This window comes from Amphiura filiformis, chromosome 9 (assembly GCF_039555335.1).
Source record: "Amphiura filiformis chromosome 9, Afil_fr2py, whole genome shotgun sequence".
NCBI lineage: Eukaryota > Metazoa > Echinodermata > Ophiuroidea > Amphilepidida > Amphiuridae > Amphiura > Amphiura filiformis.
The window spans coordinates 20,674,693-20,698,463 of record NC_092636.1 but is presented as its reverse complement, the minus strand read 5'-3'; the positions used below and the strand labels follow the sequence as shown (position 1 = coordinate 20,698,463).

At 37.0% G+C, this 23,771-nt stretch overlaps 2 protein-coding genes across 2 annotated transcripts; one reads left to right on the top strand and one right to left on the bottom strand.

The window, feature by feature from the left end:
- Positions 1-748: 748 nt before the first annotated feature.
- Positions 749-9,865, bottom strand: LOC140160732 (translation initiation factor IF-3, mitochondrial-like). The gene is made up of 4 exons (XM_072184029.1): positions 9,719-9,865; positions 5,214-5,814; positions 4,720-4,869; positions 749-3,195 (listed from the first exon to the last, which is right to left on the bottom strand). Exons 2-4 carry the CDS (start codon positions 5,796-5,798, stop codon positions 3,013-3,015), a joined length of 918 nt encoding a protein of 305 aa, XP_072040130.1. The 5' UTR covers positions 5,799-5,814; positions 9,719-9,865; the 3' UTR covers positions 749-3,012.
- Positions 9,866-15,172: 5,307 nt separating this feature from the next.
- On the top strand, positions 15,173-23,190 carry LOC140160292 (uncharacterized). Its single transcript, XM_072183563.1, has 3 exons — positions 15,173-15,373; positions 21,419-21,775; positions 22,297-23,190. The coding sequence occupies exons 1-3, from the start codon at positions 15,195-15,197 to the stop codon at positions 22,547-22,549; spliced, it is 789 nt and encodes a 262-aa protein (XP_072039664.1). The 5' UTR covers positions 15,173-15,194; the 3' UTR covers positions 22,550-23,190.
- The last annotated feature ends 581 nt before the right edge of the window (positions 23,191-23,771 follow it).

Sequence of the window (23,771 nt, the reverse complement as noted above, 5' to 3'; positions counted from 1 at the left end):
ATATAGTGTGAAATTGGTTATTTGCACATGAAAGAACATTATAGTCCTTTCCTGGTGCATGTGTGTATAAAAGATGTCATGGTTTGGACTGGCTAAAAAGGTTGAATTGCACATAAGTGGTATCGTATGTACAACACATGGTGTATGCTGTGAAAATCTTCTTTGGGTATGATAAATGCACAAGATGATTAAACAATTACCTTAATCTCTCTACAGCTAACAAGTCTAGAAAAGACACATCATGTGAGCCAATGTTTTGAACATATCGGCACATAGTTGATCACACCTGACACACCCTGTATAAGACATCATGAATCCCATCACCAAGAAAATTATATGCACCATTAGGCCCAAAAAAAAATGTTTGTTTGTCCATAGAGGCTTATGAAACAGTTGGGTCGGTAGGTCGGATTTTTTTTTTTTTTTTTTTTTAGACATTGCACTTGAAACTGACAATTTGAAGACTGGTAAGTAAGTCAAAACACACAGGACTTTACTGGTTTAACTCTTGAGATGGTTCTGCATGTTATACTGTTCATTTTCTTTGCATTTTCTTTCTTTAATTTATACTAACCACTGTTTTATACGGTGTCCCATCGATGCCATACAAAAAATAAAATCCCAAAAAAAAAAAAAAAAAAAAAAAAAAAAAAAAAATTAAATTAAAAAAAAAGAAAAAAAAAAGACACAGTGGGGACCAGGGTACACGGTCGGTCGGACGGGGACAAACTAACAATTTTGGGGGGGGGGGCCTTAACACAAACACAAAAGGCATGTACAGGGTATTACGCCACATAAATTGCCTATTATCATATTACATACTGTTATAATTTTATAACATTCTTGGAACTATTATATATTTATAATATAATGTAATGAAAGAAATATATTTATGGAATATTATATTTATGGCAATATGGAATATCAAATTACATGTAGCTATGCCAAATTGTGCATACAGAATACATTTGGCACCATACTTTTCAAATAAGTGGGGAGGGAGAACAAAGTATAATAGCACATTGTATAAATTGTTTGTGACACCCTTTATAAGTTTCAAAGACCCACCTCAAAGTTCCCCCCTGCCTCTCCCAAAAAAAATCAATAGACAAATATTTTGAAAAATTGCAAGTTTAACATCATCAGAAAAAGAACTTTTTTTAAACATCACATTTATCAGCAGTGCCGTTTTTTCCTTTTAAGTCAATTGTATAATTAACTAATTTAAGGCCATCAAAAGAACCTATTTTACTGGCCTGACTGACCCACATATTCCATTTTGGGATTTAAAAAAAATTGCTGTATACATGTAAAATCAGCCTTTTTTTTGGCCTTCAGTGAATTGACTTTCAGACTGAAAAAAAGTGAGTGACACAATTGCAAAGTACATGTAATTGCAATTATAGATTTTGGTGATTTTTAGAGTCATTAGCTGAAAAAAAAACCCACCTGACCAATGGACCCTATAAAGGTATGTTCGCTTGTATAACAGGTTTTTTTCATCACCTAATGAGAATTTTCGTGACTTATTTTTTCTTTTACCTATTCTTTATATCCAAATTAAAGTATTTCATCGCTTTTGGGAGTGCGCTGGTAAGTCTTGTAATGAGCTTGTACCTAAAATGATCAAAATACAGTTCCGCGCTTCTTCTGATATAGCGGTGAAAAAATAACAACAACAAAAATCTATTTCACTCATCTTCTGCAATGTCTCAATTTTTTTTTTAAACTGCATTAATACATTGATTCTTGGTTTGTTCTCCGGAAGTCAATTTGACCGAAATTTCTTCCCACAATATAATGTAATGAAGTGGAGTTGCATTGACCACCGAGCTGCATTGTTCTTTGCAAAACGACTGGTAGGCTATTACCTTGTGGAATTTTGGTACAAACTGCTGGCTTTTGGTGGAGAAACCTAGGACCTATGTATTGGAATTCATTTTATGAATGATGCCTATTCATACATAGCAGTAAATGTAAAAAGAAAGCAAAATTAAACTCCTCACGCATTCAAATTTGGTACACTCGCTGGAGCACCTTCCACGGTGTCTTCAGCAGATGTTACTGCTCTGAAGATTTATTGTTGCTAGTGATGTTGCATCCTTTGCAACAACTGCGACTTCCAATATATTGCTGAATCTGGACGTAAGCTCACAAAGAGGCTAACAGAACATAAAAAGCGGGCCAGTTCTAAATCAGCAAGGAATATATTGACAGGAGCGAAGGATACCAGATTGACTGGGAAAACATACAGATGAAGTCAACTTTTTCCCTCGTAGGGTTTTGGAAGCAAACCATATTAGAACTAAAAGACCCAGATTGAAAGGTGACAAGAGGTTAGACATTGGCCATGAGACAACCGCCTGACACCCCCACAACATCTTCTTGTTTGACGTCATCTACACCTGTGACATTATCTTATCAATGTGTCTCAATATCATTAGCAACAACAAATCTTCAGAGCAATAACATTCATTGGAAACATTGGTTGATCTGGAGAAAGCGCTCGGTGAGAGTAGTGCAGAAGTTTCATTTTGCTCTCCATTTTAACAGGTTTATACCTTGAGGCAAGTGAGAGCAGTCACCCGCCTGAAAAGCTCCTCTAAACTTCCTCAGGAGACTTGATGTGTAGCTCATCTGCAAATCTAAAACTCAATCACTGTGGACCACAATGGCATAGTTCAATAACCTCAATTAAACTTATAATAGGACAAAATTTGACAAAAAGTTACAGAGTATGAGTTTTTGTACCCAAATTTGTAAAGGTCATTCAATGAATGCACAAATGTTTTGGGGTTAAAGAACTGCACCCTGATAGATGAGCATGTTGTGGCTCCTAGTGAATGGTGTTCAATTTATTGAATTTAAATCCCTCACCTGGCAGCATGCAAACTAGACAGCCCCAGGAGAGAATATATTATTAATAGTTCTCCTGTAATTGTTCAAATCAAACCTGTTGCAATCAAACTGGTTCAAAACAAGTACATGGAATGTTTCCATTGTTCTTACTAACTATTCCAAGTTTTCTTGTTCTTCAATATTTTTCTGTTTATTGTAGGCTGCCTTTTCCTTCACCGACATCTTTCTCAGGGTGACCGTCAGACTTGGGTTGTCCTTGTTGCCAAATGATTTGGGTTTGTTATTGAAAGTAATACGATCTTCCATTCCTGAGAGTAAACTGTGAACTAATGCTATCTGTAAAGAAGAGAATAGAACACATGCATGTATTTATCAACTCTTGCAAAATGTGTATTATACATATAGGGAATTGATAAAAACTCACAGGTCTACATACATGTGTACAGTACAAAATTGTTCAGGGAAAATTGTCAATTTTGATTTTCAATAAAGTTAAATAATTATTCCTTTGAGGGATTATCCAAATTTGTGAAGGGTTTTAAATAAGTATTTATATCATGTACATTATTCCAACCAGCGCATTATTACATACAACAAGTTTGCTACTACATGTACATGTGCACACCATTGTGAAAAGGTATCCACCAATACCAGGCACTCAGAACAGCATGTGATGTTGTACATGTAAGTGTTGTAATTGTTATTCGTAATGGGTGAGATGCTTAATAATATTTACCAAGATAGAATGCTGCACAACACAACCCTACACAGGTGTACATGTAGGTGAGGTAAACTGTTACTCGGAAAAATTCAGTTGAATGAATACAACTTGATTAAAGATAGAACGCCCTAGTTACTCAACTGTGATATATGTCAATGCAAGCGCAGGGAGGTATTGGACACAACAGATTCATGGAATTATGTGTGTGTCAAAAAAGATTTCTGACTGTAGAATGGGCAACATAATAATCAATACAATCCAACCACCCATATCCTGACCTATGTAATTAACATGGACCCATCTCTCTGTTAATATCCAGGCATGTTTTAACTTACATACATTTCGTCGGTCACAACACATAGTGGCTTGGAGTAATTCTCCAAATTGTCCGTTTCACATAGTGGCATAGGTTTAGAGCCAGCTAATATCCTAACAGTTATTCCTTGTTAACTATTAATTAAAGATATAGCTTAATAGTTTGAACCTTAAACTTCCACATTTCAAATGGAATCAGGCCACTAAGAGATAACAGTGGAGGAGTATCGACTCCGTTGCTAGTAGCATATCCTTCAAAAACGTTTTGCTCGTAAACATATTTTGTCCTTCACGTACGCCACTACGTGTTGCGACCAACGATTTGATATCTTAATGCATGCTCTGAAGTATAAGGACTTATCTATGTTCCAAATCAACCGTCACATACTAGAATTACACATTCATTTAAATTGTCCTTTTCACTGATCCGACCAATACCTGGTCCTATTGTGGCCAGATTTGCATATCGAATATTATGCATCCTAGCTTTGATATTACATGTATAGCAAAGGTGAAAATAAGAGATCTTGAACAAGGGGCCACTTTGGCAAAAAAGTGGCCCCTATTTCACCAAGATTTGGAGGAGCCAGGGGCCATTTCCAATTCAACGGGCCAATAAAAATAAAGATGTGCTGGATGAGCACTAATTGCTCTGAATTCTTCACTATGCTGGGGCCAGTTTTGTGAGAAAAGTGTCCCCTGGTCAACTAAAATTGAGATGGAGCCAGGGGCCATTTCAGAGTTTCTGGGGGCCAAACGGCTCCTGTGTCCCACTTAATTTCACCCCTGAAGTATAGTCCCCCAAATATCCTTCCCAAACCTACCTGATCATCTTCTGTGATAGGTTTCCATGATTTGCCTCCTTTGACAGTGATCTTTACATGATACTCATGTCTAGAGTCCTCAAACCACTCGTTTATCTGTCGTCTTTTTACTGCTAGGTCGTGTTCTGCAATGCCACATGCAAGCCGCACCTGTGCAAGAAAAATTAATCCCAGTACATGTCAATAGAGCTTTTAAATTTTTTTTTTTTTAATTCTCTGCACATTACATATTACACTGTAAAAGGTGCAAAGGGGAAATTCGGGGGTTGATGGGGTTCATATCTGACACGGACCTGCCAACTGGTTCGCGTAAAGGTTTGCGCTGGATTACAACTAGGAGAACCAAAATTGGTTTGCACAAGCTTCCAAGTCTCAGATCGCATGTTGTGTTATATTTTACGGTCTTTAAATACCGGTACTGCAATTAATGCAAATATCTCATTAATCCAAGAATATAATTCTGAAATGTTGGGGAAAAAGGCTTAAAATCTCACCTCTTTCACAGATGTCTTCACATCTTTTTTCAAACGCTCCTTGATTTGCATCTGTTCTTTCTGAAAATCCTCTTTGCTTATCAAACGATACGTTGGGTAAGGTCGGGTGCTAGGATTCACCATCACCAGTTTCACTTTCTTGCTTTCACTGAGTCCGATGGCTTCATCTCTGGGCATTGACCCCAAAGCTACATTATTTTCATCCAGTAATTCTACCACTTTATGGGGAACACTGCGTTTTAATTTTTCTGCAGCGACATCGATTCGGTGATTATCATGAGGGTCCAATTCAATGTTCTCTGCTCTGTCGTGCTTTTGTGCATTGTGCAAATTTGACGAATGGAAGCATGCTGATTGCCTTATAAGGAAAGGCAATTTCACCGAATCCTTTTCGTATCTTGATGAAGAGTTTTCATATAGCAATGGTGAAATATGCGCCCTCTTTACTGCTGTACAATATGAAGAAGTGATCACTGGTACCGAAGAGCACGTAGAATGTGCAGAGGCTCTTCTTTGAACAGAATGAGTTGAGCGGCCGACAATTTTGTGTATGAAACGTATGCTTGCAGGAATACCCTGACTCATGGTGGTGATTGAAGGTCTGCAATAAAAATTTAAAAAAACCACATAAATAATAAGGCAATTTTGTACTTTATTTTGGGCCTATAAGAACACTTTTTAATCAGATTCCTATTTCAGGAGACTGCACCTTAGGTACATGTATACCTAAAACATAAGGCAATTTTGTACATTTGATAATTTTGGATTATTCTGAAATATACATTTTGTTAATTGGACTTTGCTTTCTCATTTGACACCCTGTTAAGTAAAAAGCGAACAAGAATTGACCAAGATATCGCCTCCAAAGCCTCAAACCCGAAAATCAAAAGTTGCATTTTCAACGATTTTCAATGGGAACGCATCGTTGTGTTGCACACAACTTACAAGCACCACCAGGCCAATCAATAAAGCACACAGTGTAGCATGCACAATTGAATGGTTAAAATTGCAACTTTTCATTTTGGGGTTTGAGAGTTTGGAGGCGCATATCTTGGCCAATATTTGTTCAATACTTGAACAGGGTGTCAAATGAGAACGAAAAGTCCAATTAACAAAATGTATATTTCACAATAATCCAAAATTATCAAGTTATTGAACAGCAAGGATGAATATAACTGACGAGTTTCTTTTTATTTGTGCCTGGTGTATAAGAACACTTTAAATTAGATTCCTATTACAGCAGACTGCACCTTAGGTATACCGTACTTGGCTGGTAATGTGAAGTACCAGGGGAGTGCCAGTGCAGTACCACTCCTGGTAGGTCTTGTGTAGTGACAGCATTAATTGGTACTGTGTTGGTACTCTGTGTGTACCACTCAGGTACCTTGGCTGCAATAATCCATACATTGCACATACATACGTACTAAAGCCAAAATAGAGAATAAGCAAGAACAGGACTAATTATAATAGCTTTCAATGAAAAGTCCCTGCTCTAGAAGGTACAAAAATCTTTTTCTGGCAACTGCCCTTGCTTGTATCATTGTACACTAGTGTTGTTTTCGTTGCTTATCATGGTATTATAGGCCCGCTCTCTTTTTGCATAAAGTAACAAAATGCTTATTCCACTAGTGCTTCATTTCACTCATTTTTTTAATTTCCATTCTCTGCACAACGCTGTCTTGAAACACTTGATGAAGAATGCTCAGTACAAACACAAGTGCAGAAGGGAATCTGAAATAAATGAACCAGCTAATTAAATTCAAAGAGATCCCTATTAAACTTCGAGTAGCTAATTGAGCTCAGACAAGTTTCATGAGATATACCAAGTTTGTAATTAGTACCATGTATTAAAATACCAACTCCAACAAATTGGACATGGGCTTATATTAGGCAGCCAGCCGTGTAAGGAGTGTTTTACACACCCAAATTTGTAAACACACATCCAGTTTTTGCCCACATGCCCTATACTTTGTACACAAATCTTTACACAATGTAATTTACACACCCAGGTTTTTGAATTTACACACCCAAACTTTCAAATCTTGCCTAAACCCTGTTGGACAGTAAAAACATTTTCAGTTTCTGGGCAGAGGCTCAGAGTATGGTTCAAATAAATTTATTCCCATTTTGGGGCCCTATAAGTTAGCTTGGAAGCAATTATGGATTTGATTTCAACAAATTTGAAATATACACCCCTCAAAAAAAACTAAGAAAAAAATGCAAGAGGTATGGTGTACACCCCTTGGTCAGTTGGCATAGAATGACCCGTATATTGTTTTAATTTGTCAGTAGGACAACATATCTTCAAAGTATCATCAGCCTGGACGGGTGTGGATCATCAAGCTGTTGCTAGATTGTCAAAGAACAGGATGGATTGGCAAACCTAAGAGCGAAGATAGTGCATGAAGCACGTTAAATTTTTTATCGTAAATGTAAAGAAGGTACGTGGAGCGCATAAAAAATTTGGCATTATATAGCTATAGGTTGTACGCACATTTTGATTGTGATGTCTAAGAATGTGCGTGTAGCACATGAAAATTTTGAGTCACCTGCCCTTAATAATTCAATAACCCCCCTATTTTGGGTGTTAAAAATTATAACCTATTTTTGGTCTAAAAATTCTATGACCCCCAGTATATTTGGGACCCCCCCTTCCGAAGAAAATGCCAGCTCCCTTTTCGAAGATGCATGGTGGACCGTGGTACATGTATAATCAAATTAAGTATTTCTTGGCCAAACTGGAACATGCGCGTTGCGTCCATGTAGTGTACTAAGCGTGTACGCAGTGTAAAGCGGATGTTTACTTTCTTCTGTACCGCGCTATATTCGCGTGCTTATCGCAGAGCCACTAGCGTTCAAAGTGTTCCAGTTTGGCGAAGAAATACTTAATTTGATTATAGTATAGGTCATGCAACGTTCAATTTAGTATATTTACTGAGTGTACATGTAGGTACATGTACATGCAAAATGCAAACAAAGGTGGTACTACACCCAGTGTTCGAAATAAGCACTTATCCTCTTGTCCTCTTGTCCAAAAATCACTGGGGACAACCATATTGAGCTATGTACTTATCCCCTGGACAACCACTATATTTTACCTCCAAAAGTATGACACATTTTGGGGACAACCAAAATGTATTGAGGACAAGCAAAATTCATACTTTAGTTATCCTCTGGATAACCTCCATATTTTCCTTATTTCGGACACTGACTACACCCCTTGATAAATTTGTGACCATTTTTGAATGAACCTCATTTCTTAACATATAATGAGCCACTTGTCTTGAATCACTGAAATTTCAGTGAATTGGGATTCCTTGCCCCTATAACTTTAATTACCAGTGTGTAGTTATTTTTTGAGAAAAATGCAAAATTAGTCACAAAATTTATCATGGGTTGTAGTCAGTGTTCGAAATAAGCACTTATCCTCTTGTCCTCTTGTCCAAAAATCACTGGGGACAACCATATTGAGCTATGTACTTATCCCCTGGACAACCACTATATTTTACCTCCGAAAGTATGACACATTTTGGGGACAACCAAAATGTATTGAGGACAAGCAGAATTTATGCTTTAGTTATCCTCGGGATAACCTCCATATTTTCCTTATTTCGGACACTGGTTGTAGTTGTCAGCCAAATTGCTATGACAAAACGGTTTCAGTTTGGCTTTCTTATTCTTTACTCAGTCAAGGGCTTTTTTGATATAAAATGATGATGTAGTTTGATGACAAATTTGAATTTGCCATTTATATATTCTATAAATAGTAATATCTGGACTTGCTCGAGAAGTCTAGCCAAGAATTTGGTCACCGATAGCTTCACATTCTAGGCTAGAGACCACTGCATTCAAAATCTAGTTGGATTTGCTGATGCATGACACCGTGTATAGCAATGGAAGTTCAGAAGTAAACAGAGCCGATCACGACAGGCGATTGCATCAAAAATGTTGCTAAAATTACACTTCAGCAAAATTTTAGACTGTCCAAAATAGGCAAATCTTGCTCAAAAGATACAGTTGACTCATCAAAATAACTTTCATCGAAATTTCAACATTTAAAACAGTAATTAAAAAACCTCCAGTGCAAAAAATTACCGCTGTCCCACTGAAAAACGATATTAGTACACTCTAGCATCTAGCGTAACTATCATGTGCAAATTCGAAGCTAGGGTTCTCAAGTAAATCTGGACATTACATTTTGGACAACCTGATGAGATGATCCGCGGCTGCTAAAATTTGAGCTGAATGTATTTTTTGCACTACATTATCATGATTGCAAGTGTACATAATTTACATGAATAATATTACCATAAGAACATCACCTATATACATGTACATATATTTTCGCTAAAAATTGCTTTGCAAATATTTCAAAGTGTTATTAAATCGGGCGTGTACTTTGTTTAGGTAAGCTTAAAAATTTCAGCTTAATTTCATCACCAACACAACATATGTATGACATGATATTGAATCATTATATTGCCCTCATCATAATACCCACATACCTTGGACTCTGCTGGATGGAATGTTTCTTTTCATAGACACATATGTTTACAGCATAGCAGGAATTCGGGCATGAATTCTGTGAGGCCCAGGAACTGATTCTCTATCAACAACGATGATGAAAACACAGCCAATATGACCTTTGTGTCATACATCAAGAACAGTGACCCGCAGCAGGATGTACAATGTACATGTTCACTGTACATGTGCAGTCCAATAGCTGATAAGAATCCCTTTAAAAAGGGATGTGCCGAGCCACGGTTGTTTATGATATTTCGGTCGCCCCTCCGCTCTCCGGGCACGGAGAAAGTTGAACTTGACATTTATAAAAAAAAATTTAAAAGCTTATACAAAATGGTCAAAAATAATGTTGAAGTTTTGTGATGTGCCTTAAGGGCTGGGGTATGAACGTTTGGACAGTATTTATTGTGGGACATTAGAGCACATCAGACATATCGAATTGCATTCTGAATACGAAGAATGTCATTCTGATATCAAATAATTTTGATTTTTGAAATTCGCAATTTAATACACATTTTATGGCAAATCATTAAAATTGATATTTTTGATATTTAACAGTACTTGAAGTAAACTTTATAAATCTGATGATTTATACTTAAAAGTGTATGTAGGTGGGATGAAAAGCCGACGATCAATTGAAAATTTTGACCTTTCGTATTGAAGATATGGATTTTTTCCCCAAAACACCAAAAAAAAAATTAGGTCTTTTGGGGAAAAATCCATATCTTCAATATGAAAGGACAAAATTTTCAATTGACCGTCGGCTTTTCCTCCCTGCTACATACACTTTAAGAATATGTCATTAGATTTATATAATTTACTTCGAGGACTGTTATAGGCCTATATCAAAAATTTGAAAAATATCAAATTTTTATAATTTGTCATAAAATTTGTATTATATTGTGATTTTCAAAAATGAAAATTATTTGATATCAGAAAGACATGCTTCGTATTCAGAATGCAATTCGATAGGTTTGAGGTGCTCTCATGTCCCACAAATACTGTCGAAACGCAATAAACGCTCATTTTAGATCAAATTTGTTATGGTTTTTAAACATATGGATACAATCAGCCGCTTCTTCTTTTTTTTTATATATTAGTAAATTGTGATATTACAATTCATATGTATATCAATATCATGAGAAATATTAGGCCTAAAAATAAATACATATTTTGAGCTTAGAATTTCATCTGGAGACTAGCATATAAACCGTGTTAAGTCCACAAACTCATGTAGTTATTATAGTTTCAGTTGGATGAAATATTACAACTTAACGCATAGTAACAATACTGTGTGCGATTTTTTTGCGAAATGAGAACAATAGCCTGCATATTGTTATGGTAAATGATAGTACAACTCATTGTTGCTAATGTCAAACTCTTGTCAAAGTGATTGTGATTGTATAATGAGAGCATGATATAGTGTCCGCTTCATTTACCTACGGTATCAGCCAAACGGGGGGAGAACACGTAGGGGAAAGTGGGGTAATCCCGGGCACCTTTCGTTAAGGCTACACAGGTACAAGATTAAATAAGGTTCATCAGTGAAAATCATATCAATGCAAAGTAGGAGTAATGTTCTAAGTAGTTACCAGTTTTTAATAACTCAACATCTATAGTTAATAAGTTATAATTAAAAAACAAAATGTTAAAAAATGATGGGGTAATGCCGGACACGGGGTAATCTCGGACACAATGATTGCTGCTAAGAGGGAAAGTGGAGAAGGATGATAATCCCCTAGAATGCATTAGGTACTTCTGTTACCTCAAGCATACAACTATATATATGGGGGCTGTCATTGTTGTCTATATTTTCGAAATATCAAGTGTCCGGCATTACCCCATCTGTATAGAGAATGTATGTGTGTCCGGGATTACCCACACGGTCCCGACTTCATTTTCCAGTGCTTGTTCTACTAATCCATTTTTAAGATACCAAAATTCATACATCCAGCTAACAATCACGTATCAAACATAATTTTCATCCATACTTCATCTGTGTCCTTTGTCGCATTGACTGTCACCCAGCTTATAAATCACTTTTCAGATAAAAAGTCAAAAATGACAACTTCTGTTTTTTCGTAATTTTCACAAAGAAAGACGAAACCCAAAGCGCTGGTAATAGTACACTGAGGTACACCTTGAGGTAGCTAATACCCCAAGGTAGTATAATAGTGCCACCCTTCTCCATTTAGCTGCAATCGATGTGTCCGGGATTCCCCACAGTCCGGCATTACCCCACTTTCCCCTACGCATCCAACGGGGGAAGAACACGTAAGAGGCTGAACTTTACCCACATAATTTTTCCTTTTTCAGGAGATCAAATACGCATAAAAAATTGCAACAAGTGTCAACTTGTAATGTAATAATTATTCTCTTCGAATAGAGATAAACTTGTTTTTGCAATAGACCTGCCCTTTAGGCCTAAGGATTGTAATTAGGGACCAATCAATTTAAGATTTAAAATTAATCTTACAGATTTTAATTTTTTTAAAAAAAATTTAATTTTAAATCTAATACTTGATACTAATACCTAATCACAATCCTTTAGGATTTATTTTAAATCCTTGAAATTTAGAGACTTAGAGTGTACCTCTTCATTCTTCTGTCGACTTGCTGAAGTCTGGTTTATGAAACAACAGATCTGTCAATATGCAACATAACTCCTGCTTCCTGAAGAAATTGTGTGAAAGATAAAAATAACACTATTTTGGAGATAGAGAACGGCGCAAGGAGTTGCGTGTGGAGAAAGCAGCACCATTTCTGAGCGAGGATTTTATACGCAAAGGATTTTACGTAGGCCCTATAGTCTTCAGTGAACTTCGCTGAACAGTGATCTTCGCAGGATAAGTGAATCAGGATATACATCAAGATCATTGAGAACAAGAACATTACAATCAACTATAAGATGAAAGCTGTCAGATAAGTAACTTTGCTAAATGAGTGTTTCTATATGATTGATTGTATGTGTTTGTGTTGACCCACTATAAGTATTGTTAAACCATACTTTTCATTTGATTAAAAGACTACGATGTCATGGATGTTGTTAACTTAATTAATCATTGTGTTTTGTGCAGTGTGCATTCTGAAGTGAATTTGGGAAAAAGGTGTTTTGGCCTTGAGTCAGATTAAGCGACTCGTTAGAAGTTTTGAATAAAATATAAATTTGATTTTGTTTATAATTTGAGTCTTCGTGATTTTATACCTTCTGAATGAAGAGGAAACACAAGCCTAGACTATGTCATAGTCGAATTTTGATTTAAATAAAAACATGTTGTTATTAATCATGATGAACGCATCCTGTTGGAACTCAAAATTATACTGATGTGTATTATAATTAATAGTAAAATGGTCATAAAGAGTTTATATAATTAGTGACAGTAAAAGTTAAGTGTACTATTACTTATGTTATTGAATGCAACATATCTTGCATATTATGGCTCACTTTAATTCTGATTTTGGAATATATCAGTTTATTCGCGAAAGCCCGAGTAAAAATCACATGGGAAGCTAGCTAAGGGAGTACGGTGTGATGTACCCCGTGATTTCATGAAGTAGGGGAAGTTACCTTTATAATCATGCAAGAGTTTGTTTATTATGACATTAGGGGGAAAACCCACAGGAAATGATGTAAGGTGAAATGTTAATGTCTATTATTAGAACATTGGGAAAATCCCAGATTTGCTTCAAAACATCATGTTTGCAGTAATTCTAGGCAGACCTGTATCGATATGATTGTAATGTGAATGGATGTAGCTATAGCTCTCAAAAAGAGAGTAAAAGTAGCCTTTGCATCGGGGCCTGAGATTGGAATTCCAGTTTCCTTTCTCACGAAGTATAAGGGCTAAGAGTAAAATTGTACAATTGTGTTTGGGAGTGGCCTTCTCTCTTTTCTCCTTTTCCTAGCTATTTTCTTCCATTTCTTTATCAAAGCTATCTAGGCCAGCATGCATATATTAGCCTACACTGGCTATCCAGGCTTGTGCATTTGTATGAGCTTGGAACGGTCCATGGTTTTCCATGGATTAGCATGTGTTCCTCACGGACCAACCTGGGTAAACAAACAAACAAATAATGTTAACCAGTTAAAATCAGGATACTGAAAGAGTATTACTGAGTGTAGCCAGGGATGAGATCATGAGTTTCCGACAGTGCTATTTAGACAGCCTCTGAGCGATGGAGATGGATGGATAATTTTCACCGACAAGCTGGAAGTATGGTTATTTCAAAGCTACGGAAAATGGCCCAAAGTAAGACATAGGGTCTACTGCGGATTGTGAAGGACTTTATGGAAAATGTTATAATTATTATTATCTGGATACGGATCTGACAGGCGGCCATAGCCTTTCAAGACGGAATGTCATGGGAGATTGTAAACTCCACATGTGTGTGATGGTCTTCGTGCTTCGAAAAAGAAGTACATTTTAACATGCAGTTTATGTAGCCAATAATTGAGCTATTTTAATACAGCGAAGGAGATAGCGAGCACACAAATGTGCTCTTCCTCATCAAAGGATTAAAGTTCTTCTGTCGAATTGCTGGAGTTTGCTGGGTTTGTGAAGGCCACGCATCTGTCAAAAAACAGCGGAGCTGTGTTAAAGAAACCTGTTCCCTGGAAAAGAGTGATTGGTGAAAGAAACACCATTATTGGAGAAAGCAGCGAAGGAGATATATTGTGGAGAAAGCAGCGCAAGAAGATAAGTAATAGGAGCAAGCAGCATCATTTTCGTGTGAGGATTTCATACGCAAGGATATTTATAAACGCAAGTGTACACTGGACTTCGCTGATTTTCGCAGGACAAGTGAATAAGGATATAATACATCAGTCGTCCAGAACATTGCAAGAACTCTAGAATCACCAACAAGAAGACCGCTGGTTTTTATGATGATACCGCCTATAATCCTTAAAATTTTGGGTCAACAAATCACAACTTCCGTCGGCAAAAAATATTTCCGTCGGTACATTTACAAGTTGTGCCCCCTCGGTTCCAAAATCCTGGCTACGCCACTGTACCTCAGGCCTGTACCTGAACCTAGACTCGGGACTCATTCATTTTGAGTTACTGAGTAGAAAAGGTAAAACGGAATTATTTTGATGCACGTCATTCCTTAATTGATTGTTTTACAATATTTACAAATAAATATAGAGTATTTTTCGGCAAACATATCAAAATAAACCTGGGCCATTGTTTGTGCTTCATGTGTGAAAACCTCATGCTTTTATCACAACGTGCACGATGATTCCCATTTTTGGAAGCGTATAGCGGCACTATTTCGTCTCGTGCTTTCAATTTGATTACTTTAAATATTGCGGACGTTTATTTGAGTTTAATATTAATGCAGGAGCATCATTGCTATGATATGGTCTACTCTATTTCAGCAACAGTTTACTTCCAGTATTTCTTCGTGAGTTAAAAAGTCTTAATTATGGATGTTGCTTTAAAACGCCGGTATTCCATGTTTGTTTTCACACTAATAATCGTGATGATGTCGATTGCTTTAAGCCTGTATGATTATGACATTATTTTACTCAACAAATCATTTCTTCAATTTCCGAATTCAACGTTATATGTTAAACCAAGACCAGAGCCTAGAGCTTGGACTCGTTGGAGAAATGAGATGAAAAACACTACAAGGTATTGTAAAATTATTGAATTATTTTAGTGTTTTACGTAATTCCCGGATGTTTTACAAGATTTACAAATAGATAAAAAGGACATTTTTGCGGCATTGAGAGTAAGGTCCGTTCATACTGCGCCGCAATTGCAGTGCGGTGCAGTGCGGTGCCGATATATCGATTTGCCGCAACTCACCGCAACTCGTCGCATTTCAAAGTTAAAATGTATTTAGGTCCATTCATATTATTGCGATGCGGTGCGTTGCCGATATATCGATTGCTTTTTGCCGCAACTCACCACAAATCGTCGCATTTCCACGTAAATGTAGGCCCTATTTAACTTTATTGTGATATCGCAATCCATGCAGTATTTTTTTTAAAGTACAATGCGATGCGGCATCGCACTGCATCGCACCGCAATTGCGGCATAGTATGAATGGACCTTTTAACTTTATTGCGATATCGCAATAAAGTTCAGTACTATGCGATGCGGCATCGCACCACATCGCAACGCAATTGCGGCGTAGTATGAACGGATCTTACACTATAGATTTCGCAGTGCAGTGGTAGATTGTTCTTTTCAGCCAATTTTGGCCGGGTGTCCACCACCCCCACCCCACACCAACCCCACATTTCAAGCCGGATTGGCGCTATTGCTTGTGGTTGCCCAATGGGATACCGTATATGTTTACCAAAGTGGGTTAACACGAGCGGTTCGAATCTACCACTGCGAAAGCCAACATGGCGTTCTTACTCCCCGGCGTTACTCTCAACTTGAGACGAGACATCTTATCTATAAAGAAATTTTAATTTAAACTGAAGAGTGACCAAACACTGAGGTCGAGGGAAGGTCCAAAGTACAATTTGCTCTTTGCTTACATTTGGCTCATCAGCAAACTATTATTTTAAGCCCATGCAAGTATACGTGCAAACATCACATAATTAATACCCTACAAACAAACAGAAACATCAATATATACTTGACTAAATATGAAAATAATATGCTTACAATAAATCAACATTTTGGAAAGATGCAAAATATGCATTTAAATTTGACTTTAAAATGTTACCGTATTATTTGGAGAGTCCTTTAAATGTTTAGGTAGAGACGTTACACAGATGATCATGAAGTGGAAAATATAGATTTAGTCCCTTATATTTAAATGAGGTTAATACAAAGAGCAGACATCCCTGAGAGCAATGCATGGCGTATATTTCTTTTTTGACATTAGGGGGTGGAAAAATTTCTTAAGTATAGTGCATGCAGCATCTTTTAGCTACAGAATAAGTTTATGGTAGAAATGCGCGGAAAGCGCGCGAAACATTTTGCCATGATGAAGCTAAACTAGTGAAATATGGTGCAAAAGTGGAATAAATGCGCGCGAAGCTAGCAAAAATAAATTTGCACTTTTCCGCCTAAAATGGCCAAATATGAGGATAATTTCCCCAGAAACTCACAGGCGAGGCGTCAACATTGGGGGGTGTGGAGTGAATTGTATGGACCATCCCCTTGGCAAAATATTGGGGGAGGATCTACGCCTATGCCTGAGAGGGCACACTATTAGTGTGGTTTCGTTTATTAAACCACAACACAAGCTTAAGAACCGCCGCGCCCCTTCTGGCGGGGGCACATATTATATACGCATCGCAAAATTGACTAATCGGATCCACTCCCGTTTTCCATCACATGAGCTGATGACAGTTTGTTTCCAAACCATGCAGAGGTATCACGAGGGACTATGGATCTCTGTACAATAGAGCACAGATCCTGAAAAGAAAGTGGTAGGCCCCCTACTTCTACTTTTAGCGAAATTGACGTGGGAGGTCAAACACAATCCGCATTGTATCCTTCTTCGTGTGATATTAACAGTAAAATGAGATAAACCTACTTTTAATTCAGCTGTCGCAAATGTGAAATTAGTACTCAATTTTACTTTTGCTGTCACAAAAAAAAAAAAAAAAAAAATCACACGAAAAACGCTTAAACTTGTAAAAATGTACTTGGGCCCCAAACGGTACATAAAATCATTCAACACATCAAAATGTGCCAAATTTCATGCTTTTCCTCAAGAGTGCATGATTGTTCAATATATTTCACCACACGGCAACACTATTTTTGCACATTAATTATAAGGTAATACTTAATCATAATCAAAATCTGTATAGCAATACGGGAGGCGAAATGAAAGAGAGTCCTTTGTCATGTTTGTTTGCAGTAGGCTATGACCTACAATATTACAAATAAAACTTGTTGAAATGATGGAAAGTCACGATCCGAATGGCCAAACATTAAATATTAAGTTAAATACGGATTATGTCAGATCAAACAATCCAACCTTTATCCGATCCATTTAATCGGGACAACCGACCCACTGTTATGGAACTCACTTAATGGTAAGCGTAAGGCGAATGGGATGCCAGTAGCCATGCTATTATTTTCAGTTTCATTTAAACTAAATGAAATACATATTTGAGTGAAAATCGCTTGGTCAGTGCTCCCCTCCAACTCGCCTTAAGGGTAGACGAGGTATTGTTGGTCGAAGCAACCTAAAAATCAATTTTCATTATCTAGATCAATATATTATTGAAAAGCAACACCTTGATGTTTTGCAAAAGTTTATTCTACAAATCGTATACTTTGCAAACTTGCTTAATTTATTGTTGTTAATGAGTTATGTACGTTTTACAAAAGTGTTGTTGTTGCAGCCCTCTTTACAACGTAACTCAAGAACCGCAGCACCTATAAAAGTATATCTGTGATATTTAAATTCTTCTACACACTCGCTATGAAGTGAGCAATGCAGTTTTTGCCAAAGCCCACTACCATTCGTAAGATGCTGTGAACTACCAAATCACAACAGTTTAAAATAATTAATAACCTTAAAGTAGCAAATTCAATCAACGCACTTTCTTGAAATATAAATGGCATCTAAATCTCATTTTGGGTGTCTCATAAAAAAAGCGAGCTCAAAATGAATGTGGTGAGATTTCAAAATGTGTTCAGTATTTACATAATGTGAATTAAAACTACGGATGTAAATATGGTTGTATAGGATAAATTGTGCAATTTTCAGTTGACTTCAGAGTGCCCCCTGACAAAAAATGAAAGAAAAAAGAGCCCCTCTGAGAAATCTGGAGGGCAAAGGAAAAGAAAAGGAGCAAGTAGCCCCTTTTCCACCAAAATTCACCCCATTCATGAACCAAATATAGTGTTAAAATACAAATATTTTGCGCGCATATTGTCACAATAAAACCCTTTTCATCCCGATCATGGGCGAAAATAGTGTAAGATATATAAATATAAAAATTTTGCGCGCATCGTCTCAATACAGCCTTTTTGGGAGCTCGAAGACATGTACAGTCTCTCTAAAAACAAAACAGGTATGTATATGTATTGTACGATGCAATTGTAATTTTTTTCCACGGCAGTGAAATGATGCCACTTGCCCCCACATCTCATATGCACAGTTTATCCCTTACATATCCTGTGTCTTGAATAGCTATATAGCCCACCAACCCTGTGGTTAAGAGGCTAGGAAATAATTCCTAATATCTCATACCCTAGTTTGTATGCCTTTATCTAATCTTGCCCCACATGACAACTTGCTATTTAGCCCTTAAACCTGACAAAGAGTCTGTTTAGTGTAGGAATTTTTTAGCCTTTTTTATAAACATGTTTGCTATTGGCTTATAGCTACCACACACTAAAAACTACGGGGTTATATTTTCCGTGGTCATTTTGAATTGACCACGTTTGGGGTTGTTTTGACCCTTCAAGGGGGTTGTACTGTTTTAATTTGACCACATTCACGAGGTCATTTTAGCCACGACGAACGTGGTCAAAAACTTAGTGGTCATTTTGCCGATACCGTCGCGCATTGATATCAGTTTCAATCTTCCGCTTTGAAAATCTCAATTCATAAATGAGTTTAAACATGAGCTGCAATTAATGTTTGTTGATTAATAAATAAAACTAATTTTTTGACCGAAGTTACACAATTTGTCAACTTTATAATGACTTGCATTTCGGAACTATTTGCACACACGGTGTGCATCGGCTCACGTGGTCACATCAGCGCCATATTTGTTCTGATTGTTCAGCTCAGCGGATTGTCGTGTGTGCTTGTCTGCATGATGGAATATGAAAAGTTAGTTGAAAAGTGACACTGCAAGGATGCATAGACCCTTGTCTATGCACGCAGATTCATTCAATTTCATGCTGTCGTGGCTGGTGTCTTGGCTGCAGTTGTTATAAGCTTATATCATGTAAGCTTATAATACGTGAACTGTCATAGGCGATGACTGACTGTGTGTGAGTGTGATACACAGATGCATTTTGCAGTTTTCTGTTTATGTAAATGCTTTCTCTGTGCAGAAACACACTTATGTCCTGGTGGGACCAGCATGACCATAGGCCTACTAAAAAATCCAAACAACCCCTAAATGTGGTTATTGAGTAACCCTATAAAACAACCCTTTCAAATGGGTCATTTCATTTGACCCCGAAATGAGGTCATTAAGTAACCCAATAAGGCAACCCTTTTGAAGGGTCATTTCATTTGACCCCGAAATGTGGTAATATTTTGACCCCAATGGGGTTACTATTTGACCCAAATACGTAGTCATTGCAATAACCCCGACAAATGGGGTCAAAATGACCCCGTTAGTGGTATGGTGTTTAGTTGATAACTATGCTGGGGTCAAAAATGACCCCGTTTGGGTCATTTTTTGACCCCGTAGTTTGCTGACAATACACATAACTGATTGGTTAATCAAAACTAGCAGATCATGGCCAGGCCTAATCACAAAGTAAACATATCATCTGTATTAGAAAACTATGCAGCAGGCGATTTACTTCAGAAAAAGTTCAATATAACTACATTGCACAAAACTAAGTCCATTATCTATACTAGTTAATTGAATGTTTATTGACTCTTGTAATAACCCATGTGTATAAACCTGTATAATATTGGTGTTCATAAATATCCCTGACCCTGACAAAAGCTAGCAAGAGCAAATGGCTGTGTAATTTGTTTACTTTAGTGATAAGGCATCTTATGGCCAAATTTGTTTTGGTAGGTGGCTTAATAAAAATTCCTTTAAAAAAGGAATGGGGCGCCCAATGTGAGCTTGGTCGTGATCTGGTGAATTTCATGGTGTTTAGATTTGGTATTATTCTCTTGCAAACCCGGTGACACCTCATTATAGAAATCAGACCTGTCGATAGGTTGTAAGAGGGATAGCCTTTTCCAGGCACGGATTGGGCCATATATAAAGAAAGTTTTGCTACTTTGCAACGCAATAAAAACCTAAATGCAAAATGAGATCCTGTATAGGTGGCTCCCGAGGTGGCTTAAAAATGCAAAATGAGGTTTTTAAAAAATATTGTTTTCCAGAGTTAGTACGCATGTATCATTATTAAGCCATATCACTTATTTATTGTTGAATAAGTGCAGCGTAGGTTAGATATGAATATTAAATGTTAAGTCAAAGTAGCTCAAAGTACATGTACTATACACCTGATCCGTCAACTTGTCTTTTTTAAAGACAAATTTTTGTTTCGTCTGTTTTGCCCCTCCCCGACCAAAAAAGCTGGCTATGCCCCTGCTTTTACATTCATATTTTAAAACTATCAAATGAACGCTGCTTCCCGGCAAATAATTGCTAAAAAGGGGTATCAAATGAACGCTGCTTCCCGGCAAATAATTGCTAAAAAGGGGTTTACACATGCAAACACTGAATGATGGTTGAAAACACATTTTAAAACACCCTCACATTCGTCGGAACCCGCTTTTTATGGGACACCTTGTATAACTAATTCCTTTGGTCTCTTTGGGTTTTTTTGCTGTTGTTTTAAATTAATTATGTAAGGGATGGCCAATACCGGCCTAACTGGCCTTTCGACAGGTGATGAGTGCAGCCTACTTATAGTGCAGTGCAATACATTCAAAAATGGGTTTTACCTATCGCTATGATAATTAATTCTGTTACACCACTGCTTCTACGGCGAATTACATATAGGTCCACTTCATTATTGTTTCATTTTTTTTTATCTCTCGGACAGCTTTCAAAATACAGTTTCAACTACAACGATAAACTCAACATCACAGCCATCGTCAATGAAACGAACACCTCGACCATCAAGAAAACCAACAACTCATCAGCCACCAAGAAAACCAATAACTCATCAACCATCAAGAAAACCAATAACTCATCAGCCACCAAGAAAACCAATAACTCATCAGCCACCAAGAAAACCAACACCTGAGCCTTCAGCCTCGGATAGATTATCACAGCTGATTCTGACTGGAGAAACGCTCGTATGTGATGGTGAATGTAAGATCACGGACATGGTCAAAACATACTTGACAAAATCATCAGATAAAGGGCCAATCCAATTAAAACAAATACAACAACTAAGGTGAGAGACTTTTTATTAGATAAAATGTGTTATATCAAGGTGGAAAATGGTAGGTTAATTGTTCAATATAGATGAGTTGACCTCATTGTTTATCAACAAAGGTAAGGTAATAGCTGGGTCCCTGTCGGGTATATCCCACTATGAAATGATGCGTCCTTGGCGGGGATTTTAAACTGCATTTCATCACCCGTGTTACACGTAGACAACAGAATGATGAAAGTTTATACAACATAACATCGATTTTTAAGCGGCTTTAATCCACCCAATTGGGCAGTCACAACACCAGCTTGGTGCACCGGGGACCCAGTCATGGCCGACTAAATTCTGATCATCACTTGGCTTGTTGGATTCGTCTATAATGTGTACCCACAAAGAATTCTCCGAACGAGACTTCCAAGTCGATCCGAGAAAAAAGTGTTCCGCCCTACTATGCCTACCTATATATACACATAATGTTGAGAAAAGAAACCCTTTACCAAATGTTCTTCTTCTTCTTCCCCTTCCATATTGTTCCTTTACAGGATGAACATGGTCGAGTTCTTCAAGACGCAAGGCATGAAACGTTTTACTGTTACCAAACAATTCTTAATGACTCAACAAAATTGTGTAGTAAATAACTCGTTTCGTTTATATAAATACCAGAACGCCAAACCTATAAAACTTTCTCAGGAATTTTGCAATATGTTACCAAAGGTAAGTGAAACAGCGATACCAGAACACCAAACCTATAAAACTTTCTCAGGAATTTTGCAATATGTTACCAAAGGTAAATGAAACAGCGATACCAGAACACCAAACCTATAAAACTTTCTCAGGATTTTTGCAATATGTTACCAAAGGTGAGTGAAACAGCGATACCAGAACACCAAACCTATAAAACTTTCTCAGGAATTTTGCAATATGTTACCAAAGGTAAGTGAAACAGCGATACCAGAACACCAAACCTATAAAACTTTCTCAGGATTTTTGCAATATGTTACCAAAGGTAAATGAAACAGCGATACCAGAACACCAAACCTATAAAACTTTCTCAGGAATTTTGCAATATGTTACCAAAGGTAAATGAAACAGCGATACCAAAACACCAAACCTATAAAACTTTCTCAGGAATTTTGCAATATGTTACCAAAGGTAAGTGAAACAGCGATACCAGAACACCAAACCTATAAAACTTTCTCAGGAATTTTGCAATATGTTACCAAAGGTAAGTGAAACAGCGATACCAGAACACCAAACCTATAAAACTTTCTCAGGAATTTTGCAATATGTTACCAAAGGTAAATGAAACAGCGATACCAAAACACCAAACCTATAAAACTTTCTCAGGAATTTTGCAATATGTTACCAAAGGTAAGTGAAACAGCGATACCAGAACACCAAACCTATAAAACTTTCTCAGGAATTTTGCAATATGTTACCAAAGGTAAATGAAACATCGATGCGCCACAAATGTCCTGGGCAGCACGTATAGTTTGGTCCTACATCATTATTGGTGACCCGATAAGGACCGATGGCTCTTTATATAGTAATCTGGATCAAGATGTAATACATTGTAACCAGGGCTGGGTTTTATTTATAAAATATAATTTTACACGTAAGTTCGTCATGTACGTTAAAGGGCATATCTATTGCAAAAACAAGTTTATCTCCATTCGAAGAGAATAATTATTACACGACAAGTTGACACTCGTTGCAATTTTTTTATGCGTATTTCTCCTGAAAAAAGAGAAATTGTGTTGGCAAAGTTCGGGCTCGTACGTGTTCTTCCCCCGTTCGAAGCGAAATTAATTTTCAAGGCAGCGGGTTGATGACGTAAGTAAATGAAGCGGACACTATCATGCTCTCATTTACTTGTGTGATACAATCACAATCACTTTGACAATTTTGACATTAGCAACAATGAGTTGTACTATTATTTACCATAACAATGCTGCATAACAATATGCAGACTATTGTTCTCATTTTTTGGGAAACAAAGCCTCACACAGTATTGTTA

What these genes read in the sequence shown, in the direction of transcription:
- LOC140160732 (XM_072184029.1), bottom strand. Translation starts at nt 5,798, where the DNA reads ATGAGTCAGGGTATTCCTGCAAGCATACGTTTCATACACAAAATTGTC. An exon ending in TGAAGACATCTGTGAAAGAG is followed by an intron (nt 4,870 to 5,213) that starts GTGAGATTTTAA and finishes TTTCTTGCACAG; the next exon opens with GTGCGGCTTGCATGTGGCAT. An exon ending in CTATCACAGAAGATGATCAG is followed by an intron (nt 3,196 to 4,719) that starts GTAGGTTTGGGA and finishes TCTTCTTTACAG; the next exon opens with ATAGCATTAGTTCACAGTTT.
- LOC140160292 (XM_072183563.1), top strand. Translation starts at nt 15,195, where the DNA reads ATGTTTGTTTTCACACTAATAATCGTGATGATGTCGATTGCTTTAAGC. An exon ending in GAGATGAAAAACACTACAAG is followed by an intron (nt 15,374 to 21,418) that starts GTATTGTAAAAT and finishes TCTCTCGGACAG; the next exon opens with CTTTCAAAATACAGTTTCAA. An exon ending in AAACAAATACAACAACTAAG is followed by an intron (nt 21,776 to 22,296) that starts GTGAGAGACTTT and finishes GTTCCTTTACAG; the next exon opens with GATGAACATGGTCGAGTTCT.